The sequence below is a fragment of the Primulina huaijiensis genome, chromosome 5 (genome assembly GCF_012295235.1).
Source record: "Primulina huaijiensis isolate GDHJ02 chromosome 5, ASM1229523v2, whole genome shotgun sequence".
Lineage (NCBI taxonomy): Eukaryota > Viridiplantae > Streptophyta > Magnoliopsida > Lamiales > Gesneriaceae > Primulina > Primulina huaijiensis.
Genome location: NC_133310.1, coordinates 5867270 through 5881933, shown reverse-complemented (window position 1 = coordinate 5881933; position 14664 = coordinate 5867270). Strand labels below are relative to the sequence as shown.

The 14664-nt window shown below is 34.4% G+C and overlaps 1 protein-coding gene across 3 annotated transcripts; it reads left to right on the top strand.

The window, feature by feature from the left end:
• The first annotated feature begins 7887 nt into the window (after positions 1-7887).
• On the top strand, positions 7888-11286 carry LOC140976542 (nuclear pore complex protein NUP50A-like). Of its 3 annotated transcripts, none has more exons than XM_073440770.1 (2): positions 7888-8024; positions 9543-11286. In XM_073440770.1, exon 2 carries the CDS (start codon positions 9584-9586, stop codon positions 10949-10951), a length of 1368 nt encoding a protein of 455 aa, XP_073296871.1. In that variant the 5' UTR covers positions 7888-8024; positions 9543-9583; the 3' UTR covers positions 10952-11286. The 3 variants fall into 3 exon arrangements, with proteins under 3 accessions (XP_073296871.1, XP_073296872.1, XP_073296873.1); XM_073440771.1 differs by lacking the exon at positions 7888-8024 and adding an exon at positions 8322-8692; XM_073440772.1 differs by lacking the exon at positions 7888-8024 and adding an exon at positions 8738-9451.
• The last annotated feature ends 3378 nt before the right edge of the window (positions 11287-14664 follow it).

The window sequence follows — 14664 nt, the reverse complement described above, 5'->3', positions numbered from 1 at the left end:
TGCTTTTTATTGACTACTGGTAATTTCTATTCCTACTGGTTTTGGTTCTAATCACCTTAACTAAATTAAGTCTAGCAATTTCCTCCTTTGCGGTGATGCCAAAACCTAGAAGTTAGTAACGATGAATAATAAAGCAGATAGCAATTATCACGAAAATGATTAATAAGTAAATAAACAGTTAAACATGGTTTAAGGCAGTAAGAAATCTTAGTCATCTGTTCCAATATCTCGGAACAAAGGTTCCTCATCCTGAGGATCTTGATTTCTGTAAGATGATTCTGCAGCATGCCCTTCAGTTCTTCCATCTGTTAACGGTCTGCCTTCGGTTTCCCTTTTTTTGGCATCAAGCGCCTGAACTTGAGTAAGTAAGAGATCCACTCGTCCAGTAAGGGTAAGAAGGCCATTTTGCAATATCTCCAGAATCGGGGTTTGACTTGAAACTTGTTCATTCAGAGCCTGAATCGATTGAGATTGAGACTCAATCTGATTGTTGATAGTTCCGATTTTGAAGTCAGTAGCCGCAATTTGAGTGGAGATTGATTGAAGAGACGAGTCTTAAACAGAGATAGTACGAATAACATCAGTCTAACCGAGCGCGAGGTTAGAATAACTAGCCAAGACATTTTTCCTGAAGATGCCAAATTTAACATCAAGTTTTGTCAATGATTCTGCCGTGTTAAGGATATAATTCAATTCACGCTTTCTGAAGAATTCGGTGGCATTGACTTCACTAGCATGATTAAAAGATAACTGCTTGACGATTTCGGAAATTCTGTCAATAGTTCGTTTCAGTATATCAATCTCAGATTCAAGATTGAATTTTTCTTCTTCTGGGGATGGGCTTCTGGCCAGTATTCGTCCTTTGATTTCAGCAACATGCGCAATATGAGCCATTTGAGCGGGTGATTCAGTAGGAAGAACAACTAAGGCAGTAGAAGAGACAAAGTCTGCTGGAGCGGTAATGATAGCAGTAGACAGTTTAGCAGAAGGTCTATCAGCAGCAGAAGGTTCATCAGTAGCAGAAGGTTCAAAAAAGGTTTTCTCTTCTAGTTACGTGGCTTCCATTGCCTCCAATTGTTCAACCGCTGAAGTTGGATCATTTTGGATAGCTCTCATTACTGCTTGATGTTCAGTTGAGAAAATCTCAAAATTCGGCAGTGATGGAGATTGGGCAGCATTGGATTCTTCCATTGGTTGGTCTGCTGGATGGACTGATTCAACAATTGTGGCTGTGTCTGGTGCAGCAGAGATATCAACAGTAATAGATTGAACTACTTCATCTACTGAAGCCAGTTCACGAACAGAGATGAGAGGAGAGGATTGAGTAGACAACTGGGGAGAGGCAGGAGTACTAGAAACCTTAGAATTTGGAGGAGCTTTAGTTCTTTCCTCAACTGGCTTAGCTTGATCAATTTCTGGAATGAAGCCTACTGAATATTGTTCAGGGTCTCCAAATGTCTATTCCCGAGCAAGAAGTTGCTCATTCATCATCCTCAAATGGTCAGTGAGAATAAGGATCACATTCTGATCTTGGGCAGCAGTGGGAATCAAAGCATCAAAATTTAACTGAAGAGTATTCAACACTGATTCCAGCTTCTGACATTTAAGCTGCTCAAAAATGAAGCTTCGGCGTTTCATAACTTCAATCACATTTTCTGTCTTGGCAAGATGAAAAACCTTTCTCTCATTTTTCACCATTTTTCCAAAAACGCCTAGAATTCTGAAGAATGTGATAGGATGGAATACGCGAGCCTTGTGCCATTCATCAAAAAAAGTCATTGCTTCATTTGCAGAATTCTCAATTTATTCCAAATGAAGATTAATACCAGATAGAACAGATGATTTGGCGGCGTTGAATGGTGGTTCATAAATGAGTTTTCCCTTACCTTTATCCGAAGATAAAGCAGGTATCACAGGTCTAAAAGCAGAAGACCCTGCAGTAGGTTCACGAATAACAACTCCAGACAAGGGTCTGAAAGTTGAGGCAATAGACATGGTAGCAGTAGGGGCAGCAGCTGGTTTAGAGACAGAAGTGACTTTTGGTACAGAAAAAACGCTTTCTGGAAACACTTGTCTCAATGGGACATTGTCTAAATCAGCAATTGCTGCTGTTTTCTTGATTTGAAGCAGAGTGCGAGCTTTCTTCTTACTAGGAGTAGGTGGCAGAGATGGTTGAATAGGAGCAACAGATTCTTCAGACACTGTTTTATCAGAGTCCGTGGAGATAACCACTCTTTTTCTCTTAATCTTCTTATGAGGTCCTAGGGCCTCAGTTTGCGTATCTCCCACTTCTTTCTTCAGAGAAATGAATTCAGCCACAGATGGCTTAGGCCTTAGCGCAAGCACATTGTTAGCATCCGCCATTGTGACGTAAGAGGCGTCCTGTTCAGTAGTAAAGGCAAAACCAGCATCCTTGAGCATTGTGCTGATCTGAACGGCAAAACCAGTACTCTTTCGTGAAATCATTTCCTTCATGACCTTGAACAGAAACCGACTCCAATCCACTTTAATATCCGAGATGATTGCCACCATCACTTGAACCTTCTCCTTGGTTAATCGGTCAAAAGTACCGACTTTGACAAGAAGTGCCTTCGCTACAATGTCAGCGAGCACTTGATACTCCATTTTCAGAAGTTTCTTGAAACAAGAAGGATAGAGTTCCTCTCCAGAAGCTGAGAATGCAAAAAGAGCAATTGACATTTCTTCCTTCGTAATGGCTGACAGTTCAGAGGTACCTGAGAATGGGAGAAGGAAGGTTGATCCAAGTAGTACAGCATCAATTGAAATAGATGCATCTCCATGGGAATGAGTTATATTCCCTTCTTGAATAGTTGCTTTGACGAAGAAATCCAAAAGTGCTGTTTTATAAATAATAGCAGGTGCTTCCAAAAACTTTCTAAGGCCTGATTTCTCAACATATTTAAACATTTGAACAAGTCCTTCATCTTTGATGGTAAGCACTGATGCAAAGATAACTTGATAGGCATTGAGATTGTAAGCTCCAGCCATTTCTTCTTCTGTAAATAAGATAATTTCGAAGTAGATTATGTTAAACAAGAGAAAGCAGTAGCTAGAGAGCAAAAGTTTAGAATCGTAAAGGTGAAGAGAAATAAGAGGCGGTTAATATTCAAAATGTACAGCCGTCAATGTAAACACAAGGACACGTGTCAATATATTTACGGTTGAGTATTTGAAAAGTTAAACAGAGTGTCAGAAAAGCTAATTTTCAAAATCAATGAAAAGAGCGGGCTGTCCCCAAAGGGTTACTAAAAATAACCAGAAGAGGATTTGTCGTTTTATGATAATATCTACTGGAAGTTATAAGGTACTGAAATATTTCCAGCACTTGATAAAAACCAGCAGACAATCTGTTTTATCGAAAAGACAAACATCCTTTCTGCTTCTGACAAAGTACGAAAATATAAGTCTGAAAAAGATAATGTTCCCCCTAAATCAATGCAATTAATAAATGCGAAGATACGAAATCTGAGGTAAGAGAAGATCTTTCTTGGTATTCATATAAACAGAGAGTCGTCTCTTCAGTTTCTATAAATACCTGTCTATAAGTAAGACAACAAAGCAAAAAAAATGTTAGATAATAACAGTTCGATATGTCTAGTTTAAGCAATTCTGATGCTTGTAGCAGTACGCATGTTATTGTCACAGAAGAAATGTTGCCTTATCTGGAAAATCTGAAGAAGACTATTGAGGAATATGTCTGGGTAAAGGTTATGTCTTCATGGTTCAAGATTCAAGATCTCCGGGATTTGTATCAAAATGGTTTGGCTTTTACTCCCTCACAAAGAATAGTAGCAAGGAAGTACAAACAGCAATTTGATGTCAATCATGTTACAGAGCTAGCCACTGAACAAGTTCTGCTGCATGCGATGCTGTGGAAGGAGTGGCATCAGCTAGAGAAGATCTCCACTGCTGAATCCTTTACTAGTCTTCGAATCCATGAACTGAATAATTGGATAACTGAGTGGCAGGATTCTGTAGGTTCGGAAATGGTTGCTGTAACATGGCATCGATTTTATTCTAAATGAAGTATTAATTTCAATTCATTATTGTCTCTTTCTTTTTCTGCAAGCAAGATGATTATTAGTTGAGTAACATATAACAAAATAATAATAATAATCAAGTTAAGTCAATTAAGCCAAGAACATTTCGGAAATAAGAAAACTTATTCTCAGGCAGAGGCTTTGTAAAGATGTCTGCTGTTTGTTGATTAGTAGAAACGTATTCCAGACGAATGTCCTTCTTTTGCACATGATCTCTAATGAAATGATGTCTGATGTCGATGTGTTTTGTTCTGGAATGAAGTACTGGATTTTGCGTTATTGCAATGGCACTGGTATTGTCACAGAAGATAGGTGATTCAGAAGCTTGAACTCCATAGTCTTTAAATTGTTGTTGCATCCATAGTATTTGAGAACAGCAGCTTCCAGCAGCGAGATATTCTGCTTCTGCAGTAGATGTAGCTATGGAAGTCTGCTTTTTACTAAACCAGGAGATCAGCTTATCACCAAGGAATTGACAAAAACCACTAGTGCTTTTCCTATCTAGTTTGCAACCTGCATAATCAGCATCTGAGTATCCAATAAGATTGAAAGATGAATCATTGGGATACCATAAGCCGACATTTTGAGTTCCTTTAAGTACTTCAGTATACGTTTCACAGTAATATAATGAGATTGCTTGGGGTTAGATTGATATCTTGCACAAATGCAAACAACAAATAAAATATCAGGTCTACTGGCAGTAAGATACAATAGTGAGCCAATAAGACCATTATACTGAGTTACCTCTACTGGAAATCCACTTTCATCCTTATCACGCTTGGTAGATGAGCTCATTGGAGCATACCAAACCTTTTCAGAAGCTCCTTGGTATACTATAGCTTTTGGTAAAGCGGCAAGCGCTCGGTCCTACAATTGGTATCAGAGTCAAGGTCACGGGTTCGATTCCCATTGATTGCAAGGAGTGCAATTATTGGGAAGGAGATTGTTGGGTGCAATAATTGTCTCTACTTGGTAAAGCGATCGAATCGTGGTGCTTGAGTTGTTGTACGGTTTAAAAGATTTGAGTTGCACCATTACCACAAGCTATAGCTTTTTGTAAAGCGGTAAGCACTCGGTTCTACATCATGTGTGTTGTCCACATGTGTACGCTACATTAAAATAATAGCGGTTCAATCCAATAATTGGAACACTGTTTTATTATATAAAATAATAATATAATATAATAAATAATATTTTTAAATTCTAAAGATCTTAAATGTGTGTATAAATAATAAAAAAATATATTTATCAGGGTTTAAAAAATCAAATAAACTATAATCCTACTAAAATAATATTTTTAGCAAAGTTCAAAATCCAGATAATCATATATATAACGAAAAATAAAATTTTAAAAATGTGGATCGGTCCAACCGGTTTTTGATCAGTTATCGTTTCAATATCAGTCCGACTAATTTTTATCAGTTTTGACCTATTTTGACCGGTTTGATCGGTCAAACGGTTTTTGGGAGTAGTCCGGACCGGACCATGGCAGGTTTACCTGTCGAACCGAATGATCCAGTTTGGTTATGAAAAAACTGATTCCAACTGCAGTATTCAACATATAGTGGGATATGCTCTCTCCAAAACTTGATACACCACTTGTTTTTTTGTGTGTGTGTGATGAACATCATGTTTTCTGATCTTGAGCTATGTAACAATTCGATGATTTTTTTTTATTTAACATATATGGTTTCGAATTCATGTCTCTTCTCCTCGTGATAATATGAGTTTTTGAACAATTATTTTATTATATTCTTTTACAAAAAAATTTCTACAAAACTATTGTGCTCGACAACGATTGGTTTTTTTACGTAATTCAATAAAATGTTATAGCTATTTCATACAAATGATGAAACAATAGTTTGATTATATATTTTTATTTCATCTAACATTTGACTCAAATTCTAAAAATAATTAAAGTTATAAATTATTATATTATTAATATCTATTGATTTATCTTTCATATATTATACATAATTTTTTTTTAAAACTTATATCACGATCAAAATGGTGATAATTGTTTTCTGGAATCCCGTCTGGCATTTAATTTCACATTGCAATACAAGATAATCTTTGAATATGTTTGATCAAAATTTATATCTAACACATAAATTTACGCCTTCCTCTATAAAATTTAAAAATCCATGATTGGGTATAATAAAATTCAATTTTTTTTAGTTTTTTTGTTATATGATCTCACATATCTTTATTCATGAGACGGATCGACCATGCTCATATTTACAAAAAAACTAATATTTTTGGCATAAAAAATAATATTTTTTTTATGTGACTCAAATAGAATATCAATATCACAAATTGATTCGTGAAACTGTCTCACATAGTTTTTGTGTTTTTTTAAGTTTAAGTTCTCATTTAATTTCAATTATAATAAAATTTCACACACACACACACACACAACACAACAATGGATAGATGGGCTTTCCAGTTGGGCCCTGACCTTTTTCAAGTTTCAACCGGGCTGGTTATTTTTATACTAACGAGGTTGGATGTATGAGCGGACTTAGAGGACAAATACTGGGAAAATAAATTTGAGAATTTATATTTTGTATTTTTTAAGGAAAAAAAATTAAGTTTTCTCGATTTGTAAATTACTTCATTTACTCAATTAATTTTCATTTTCTGGACCAATTTTCTAACTTAACCTTTACTTGATTGTATAGTATTCAATTTACTCGTTTAATTGAATTTTACGACGATTTGTCCATATTTCGAAAACTATTTTTTGCTAGGTAATTTAAAAAATAAAATATATTATCAGTTTAGGCTTTTTTTATCAATTAAATTTACAAATGTAACAAATTTTATATATGATAAAGTGAAATAGAGTATTTAGTTCTTTTTTTCATTTAATCCATGCCTATTGGTGTTCCAAAAGTACCTTTCCGAATTCCTGGAGAGGAAGATGCATATTAGGTTGACGTATAGTGCGACTTGTCAGAAATATGGGGTCATATGGGATTTCCCCGTTCTCTTCCCTGATCGAGAGATCATCTGTTTCGTCCAAGAAATAAAAGTGGAATTATCAAAAATTGGAGCGTGGAGTTCATGCAATTAGATCCATTGTATAATGTAATTTTGATTAATTAATTAATTAATATAATAAAAATATCTAACTTAATATAAAATAAATAAGTTAATTGATAGTTTTATGCATGTGGATATATAGGTATTAAATATCTTTACTATATTGTTACACAAAAGTACAATGAGATCGTCACACGAATTAATTTTTATATGACGGATCTTCGATCGGACACAACTCATGAAAAATATTATTTTTCATGATAATTATCGATTGGATCGACCCATCTCACACATATAAATCCGTGAGACTGTCTTACTCAAGGTTAAGTGTTAGAAGAACTAATTATGATTTCCTCAACTATCAAACTTTCAACACAAAAATTCTTATGGAACTGCCTATGAGTTAATTTTGTGTGACGGATTTTCAACCCGATCCGATTCATGAAAAATTATTATTTTATATATCAAAAGTATTACTTTTTATTTTAGGTATGAATCGAGTTGACCCGTCACACAAATAAAAATTCATGAAACCGTTTCACAAGAGACTTACTCTATTTTTAAATACCAAAAAAATTTGTGTTAAAATTATTATTTAACCTACTGATAATTCACAAAATATATATTAAAATAACCATCATATTAGTCAAAATATCATATAATTACTGATATTTATAAATTTTTTGATTTTTCAGGGTTGTCAAATTTTCAATTTATTTACAGAAAATTAAATATATCCAATTTAAAATTACTGTTCAGAGTTGGATATAAAGTGATTAAAAAAAAGTTGGCTTTCCAAATTTGTCACATTTTCTTCACTCAACGGCCTAGGGTTTTAGTAGATGCCACCACAATACATATTTTCAAAATCGGAAGGCTTAAAATTTAAGCCAACGAAGTCCCTTCAAATCCTCCGAGGTAATCGTTCTTACCTCTTTCTTCCCGGGATGCTTCAATATATTGTATTTTTCTTGCAATTGTGTGTTTGTTTGTGGTAAAAAAATGGTCGAAAATGATTGTTACCGTCATATATTTTGATGTTGAAACCAATTTTTCTATTTGTTGGTTTTAAATTTACTTCGATTTTGTTGCGATGCTAATTTGACATCTTAATTTGAGTGTTCTCGTGTTTGTTAATTGAGAGGAATGACGGGTCGGGCTACTTTTTGGATGCCAGTGAAAAAAGTGATGGGGCGTTTATGGATATGAATTTTCCCAATTCTTTAAATATAAATTTTATTTCTTTTTTAAATTCGCGAGGATATAGTTTCCCCCAAGTCTGTTTGTGTTTAAATTAAATCATTTCAACTTCATCGGCATATTCAATTCATTTTCTTGGATACCATAGATTCGTTTGAATCTTAAGTTCTTTCACTGTTATTTTAAACTTGTATATCTGTCATTTTAATGGATTTCAACCTTCCAAATTGAAATCATTATATCAATTTCATTCATGAAAGTGCAAATCTGACAGTCCAAGCTTATGGGTGTTTTTTTGGGAAAGATTTTATTATGAATTTTGTGATGGACTGAGGTTTCAATCTTGATCCTTACCAAATATTTTGCAGTGGATGTCGTTTTATCAAGTATGAAGATAAATGTTCTGTTGTTCTAGGTTCATCCATTTCCCTGTAGTTTGTTATTTTATTTTGGCACTTCTAGACAAAATTCAAATATTCTTGTTATGCGAGAAAATTTCTTTTAATGTAAACATGTCCTTTTTCGAAGTATTATCTTGATGATGATACCTTTAGTTAGGTATTTTTGTTACACTGTTATCAGCCATCATCAAGGTGTTTGGCGAAAATTATAAGATGCCATGCATGATCATTCATCTCTAGTTATACTTTGAAAAGCAAAATAAGAGAGATAATCTGTCCATTGGTCATTTTATCCTTGTTTTGATGGGAAGTTATACTCACTGACAGTTTGATTCAAATCACAGCTTTGGATTTTTCTGGGATTTTATCCAACTGTGATGTGGTTCTGACTTACTAAAACTACAGAGAATCAATTGGTAAAAATGTAAACCATGCTGTTCTTGCTTCCATGTTTCTTGTAGCGGTCTCAAGTGGTTCAGCCACACTGTTGCCATCGAGTGCCTATTAGCTTTGTTGCAAATAAATGTAGACATCCAAGGATTTTCGGGTTTGATTAATGAGTATACTCATTAGAAATGTGATTAGCAGTTGCCAAAACATTTAAAAAGTATCTGAAACCATTTTGTTTCTGCTCTTCTGCGAAATAGTCCATTTACATTTTGCACTCACTTTGCTTGGTCGACTGAGGGAGAAGTTCTAGAGCTTTCACATCATTGTTCTTGCCTAGTTCGGGACTTAGATGTGGTTAGTTTATGCCATTGTACTGTATGTGGGCTGCATTCCATTTCTTTGCTGTGATCTAGGATTCCATGAGTTTTGTTTTGGTTTTATGCAGATACAACTCTTTTCCATTTTGCTGAGGAAACTATATGAACCATGGGGGATGCTGAAAACAATTTCCAACCCACTAAAAAAAGGGCTGCAGGGGTACAACTGTCTCGAGAGAATCCTGGTCTTGATGATTACGAGGGAACTTGTGAAAATGAGGAAGGAACATTTAAACGAGCAAGCAATGAGGTATTGGCTACTAGAAGGATAGTGAAAGTGCGTCGCCATCAAACATCTTCAACCCCATCAGACCCAGACCCAACTCCGGCTCTTGCTTCTAACCCATTCGCTGCAATCCATTTGGTTCCTCCTGCTTCTTTTGCTCCACCAGTGGAGGTAGAGGAGTGTAATGTTCCGATGGAGAAAGCTGAGAAAATTGTCAAGATTGATAGTAACAATGCAAATGAGTCTGATGAGCCGAAGGTTGAATCTAATCTAGACGAGTGTAATATCACGAGTGAGAAAGCCGATGAAAATGTCAAGACTGATGGTAACAATGCAAGTGAGTCTGATGGGCTGAAGGTTGAATCTAATCTAGAGGAGGAGAAAACCAGTGTCAATGTTGCTAACAACTTCCAGCAATCGGAGGTGGCAAAAAGTGAAAATTCTGGGGATGGAGCCAAAAACACTGCTGAAAATCATAATACTGAGAATGAAGTTAACAAGGATACAAAAGGTGAGATAAACAACGAGGAAAAAGCAAATGGGGAGGGTATTGTTGAAAAGAATTCCGGTGCTGCTTCTTTTAGCTCATTTCAAAAACTTTCAAGTGGCCAAAATGCTTTTTCTGGATTCGCCGGAAGAGGGTTTGCTAGTACCACATTCTCATTTGGATCAACTCCTACAGATGGTTCTCTATTGGGTCAAACCACTGGTTCCCTTTTTGGACTGAAGAATGATCACTCTTCTCTTGGTTTTGGTGTTTCTGACAATGGAAACTCCTCCTTGTTTGGTACTTTTGGTTCTAATACCGTGGACAAGAGTGAGAGTAGCAAGTCCTCTTCCATGCCGGAGGTTCCTGTCCAGACAGGAGAAGAGAATGAGAAAACTGTTTTCATGGCTTATTCTGTGCTGTTTGAGTATGTTGGTGGAGCGTGGAAGGAGCGGGGAAAGGGAGATCTAAAGGTCAATGTTCCAACAACAGGGACTGGTAAATCCCGGCTCGTTATGCGGTCTCGGGGAAATTACAGATTAATTTTGAATGCTAATCTTTTCCCAGACTTGAAGCTAACAAATATGGACAAAAAAGGCATCACTTTTACCTGTGTGAATAGTGCTGGTGAAGGGAAAGATGGTCTTTCTACAATTGCCTTGAAGTTCAAGGATGCTTCTTCAGTCGAAGATTTTCATACAGCTGTCACATTTCATAAAGATAGCACAAGTGTTTCCCCGAAAACCCCGGAAAATTCTCCCTAGACGCCGGATAACTAGTTGGATGCTTATTCTGGGCAGTGCCTTAGCCTGAATTCTCTTCTTGCTGTAGAGGGAAGCTTTGAAAAGAGAGTTTGGGGTTTTGAGTCATAGCACTTGTCAAACTCCCCCTCCTTACCACCGCCACCATCTCCATTTTGTTGTCTCTTATAAACCTTAACCATGTGAAATTCTCTTATTTTCTATGGGCAAAATATATCTTGTTTTGGAGACTTGAATCTTTATTAGTACAAAATCTTTAGTTTGTGATATGGCACAAAAGATCCTCTTGTTTTCTTGGATATGTGATGAATGAGTTTGTGATATGTTTGTATTGTTGTAATTTATTTTGATACAACTAGAGCGAAAGAATTTCTATCTGATCTAATTATTTTAGAGATCTTTGGTCGTTCTTATTGTTGTGAATGCATTCAAATTTCTGAGGCTCCCGTGCTGTCGATATTTATTCAAAAAGCTTTTTACAGCTTGGTTCTTATCCTAAGGTTTTTTTCTTATTAAAAAAATTTTATTTTCAAAACTACTTAAAAAAAGAAAATCTACGGTTAAAATATACGAGTATTAAGCTTTTAATTTATTTTTCCTTTAAACAAGTTTTTGTAGTCGTCAATCCATATATAAGATCATGTTTTTTTTTCCCCAAAAATTAAATATTTTTACATTCAATTTGGTTCTGACATTTCATTAAACTTATATTTTTTTACTAATGAATGACATACACATATGTAAAATAATGATTATTATATATGAATCATGATAATTAATTGATTGAGCTTATTCGTAAAATTTTATTCTAGTGTTAAATTATTGTTTGAATAATATTAATGAAATTATATATGGATTTTTAGAGTGAATTATTTATTGTAGTTAAGAACAAATTATATTAAAAATATTATTTATTTCAATGCATAAAATATTTCGTAAAAAATAATTGGTGTCATAAAATCGAACAACTATATAGCTAAACTTTTATATACAATATTGATATCATATTAAAATCATCCTCATTCAAGTAGTAGAATTGGATTTTCCTGATAAAACGCACTCACGTTTCTCTTACCTGAGTCTACATACGGAAACTTACGCACGCCTCTTGATGCATTTCTTGGAGCACAAATCCACACATTCCACTAAACTAGGATCATATGTGCATCAATCAAATATTATCTTAGAAATTCTAAAATCATATAAACTTTATTAAAGATAACCAAAATCAATTTTCATCCTCCTATCCAAATTCATTCTCTTTAGCTATTTTTTTTCGAGCTTATAAATCATCAATACCTTTCATAATCTATAAGTAAAAACTTATCAAATGTATGAGATACATTTAATCAATAAAGTTCAAAATTTTTTAATTTTCGGTCTCGGATATGAGTCGGAATCGAATTCTTGCTCTCTTACCAACAACACAAAAATTATCGGAGGCAAATTTTTTGCAATGTGAATTTTCACATCTGAAGATGGGTCGTCGTGAGGCTTATGAATCATCGCGATGCTTTAAACATTCATTCAAACATGTGGTTTTCTGCTTAAATAAATTGCACTCGATATTACATTTTGTTATGCATGAAATTGGGAAACCTTCAGCCCTTGCGAACAAAAATAGTATCAATAATGTCACGATATTTCTCCAAAAAATTGAATTCTTGCTATTTTTACCCATTAAAGATATTTTAGATTTTTCCTCTCTGTATGTTTATCTTGATTTATTTATATTAGTCCTATAGTTTTTTTTGGATTGTCATGTATATCTTCAAAGGATACTTTTGTAAAGAAAAAGTCAGAATAGATTCTCCATCTTTTGTAAAACATAATTCTTGTTGTGAAAAAATAAAAATTTACGGTAAAAAGTAAAAATCTCAAACTCTCAAAATTATCACACTACACACTTTATAATATTTTTCTCTCAACTCAATTGTGCTTTTCTTCACAAATGAGAGATCTATTTATAGAAAATCTTTACAAATAATCTAAAAATAAATTACATCATTACCTTCATCATCACACACAAATTTCAATATTCAACACCTAATTTTACCTAATTTTCAACATTCAAATATTCAACATTCAATATTCAAATATTCAATATTAAAATATTAATTTTCAACATTCCCCCTTGTGATGATGATCATAATGATTGTCTTCATTACGTGTTTTTATACTGCCTCGTTAAAAACCTTACTAGGAAAAACCCATGGGGATAAAAACCATAGTAAGGGAAAAAGAGTGCAGTCACGTAAACTCCCCCTCATGTTGACACGAACAATTCTTCACAAATTTCGTAGATTGCACATCCCAATATTATATATGTGCTTTCTGAATATTGTTGTACGAAGTGCCTTTGTGAAGAGATCTGATGAGTTTTCACTTGATTGAATGTGACGAACATCAATACATTTATTCTTCTCAAGCTCCTTGGTGAATGCGAAGAACTTAGGAGGAATATGTTTAGTTCTGTCGCTTTTTATGTATCCTTATTTCATTTGAGCAACACATGCAGCATTATCTTCATATAGTATTACAGGCTTCTCGTCAAATGATAATCCGCATGAGATTTGGATATGTTGGGTCATTGATTTTAACCACACACATTCACGGCTTGCTTCATGTAGTGCAATAATCTCGGCATGATTTGATGAAGTTGTTACGAGTGTTTGTTTCTGTGAACGCCAAGAAATTGCAGTGCCTCCACGAGTAAATACATATCCAGTTTGAGAACGTGCTTTGTGTGGATCAGATAAGTATCCAGCATCGGCATAACCAATTATACTTGGATTAGCATCTTTTGAATACAAAAGTCCCAAGTCTGTCGTTCCTCGTAGATAACGGAATATATGTTTAATTCCGTTCCAATGTCTCTTTGTTGGATATGTGCTAAATCTTGCCAATAAATTTACGGCAAAAGATATATCAGGCCTTGTACAATTTGTAAGATACATAAGGGCACCGATAGCACTTAGATATGGTACTTCTGGACCAAGAATATCTTCATCATCTTCACATGGACGGAATGGATCCTTTTCTATGTTTAATGATCTAACAACCATTGGAGTACTTAAAGGATTTGATTTGTCCATATTAAAACGTTTAAGGATCTTTTCTGTATAATTTGTCTGGTGAACAAATATTCCACATTCTTTTTGTTCAATTTGTAAACCCAGACAATACTTGGTTTTTCCAAGATCCTTCATTTCAAATTCTTCTTTCAAGTATGACACAACTTCTTGAATTTCCTTATTTGTTCCAATGATGTTTAAATCATCAACATATACAGCAATAATTACGCATCCGGATGTTGTTTTCTTAATGAAAACACAAGGGCATATTGAATTATTTACATATCCCTTTTTCATCAAGTGATCACTTAGCCTAATATACCACATTCGACCGGATTGCTTTAACCCATATAATGACCTTTGTAATTTCGCAGAATAACATTCTCTGGGTTTTGAACTTTGCGCTTCAGGCATCTTAAATCCTTCAGGGATTTTCATATATATATTATTATCAAGTGATCCATATAAGTAGGCTGTAACAACATCCATAAGACGCATTTCTAAATTTTCAGATACTGCCAAGCTAATCAAATACCGAAACGTAATTGCATCCATCACAGGAGAATACGTTTCTTCATAATCAATTCCAGGCCTTTGAGAAAAACCTTGTGCAACAAGTCGAGCTTTATATCTTACTATTTC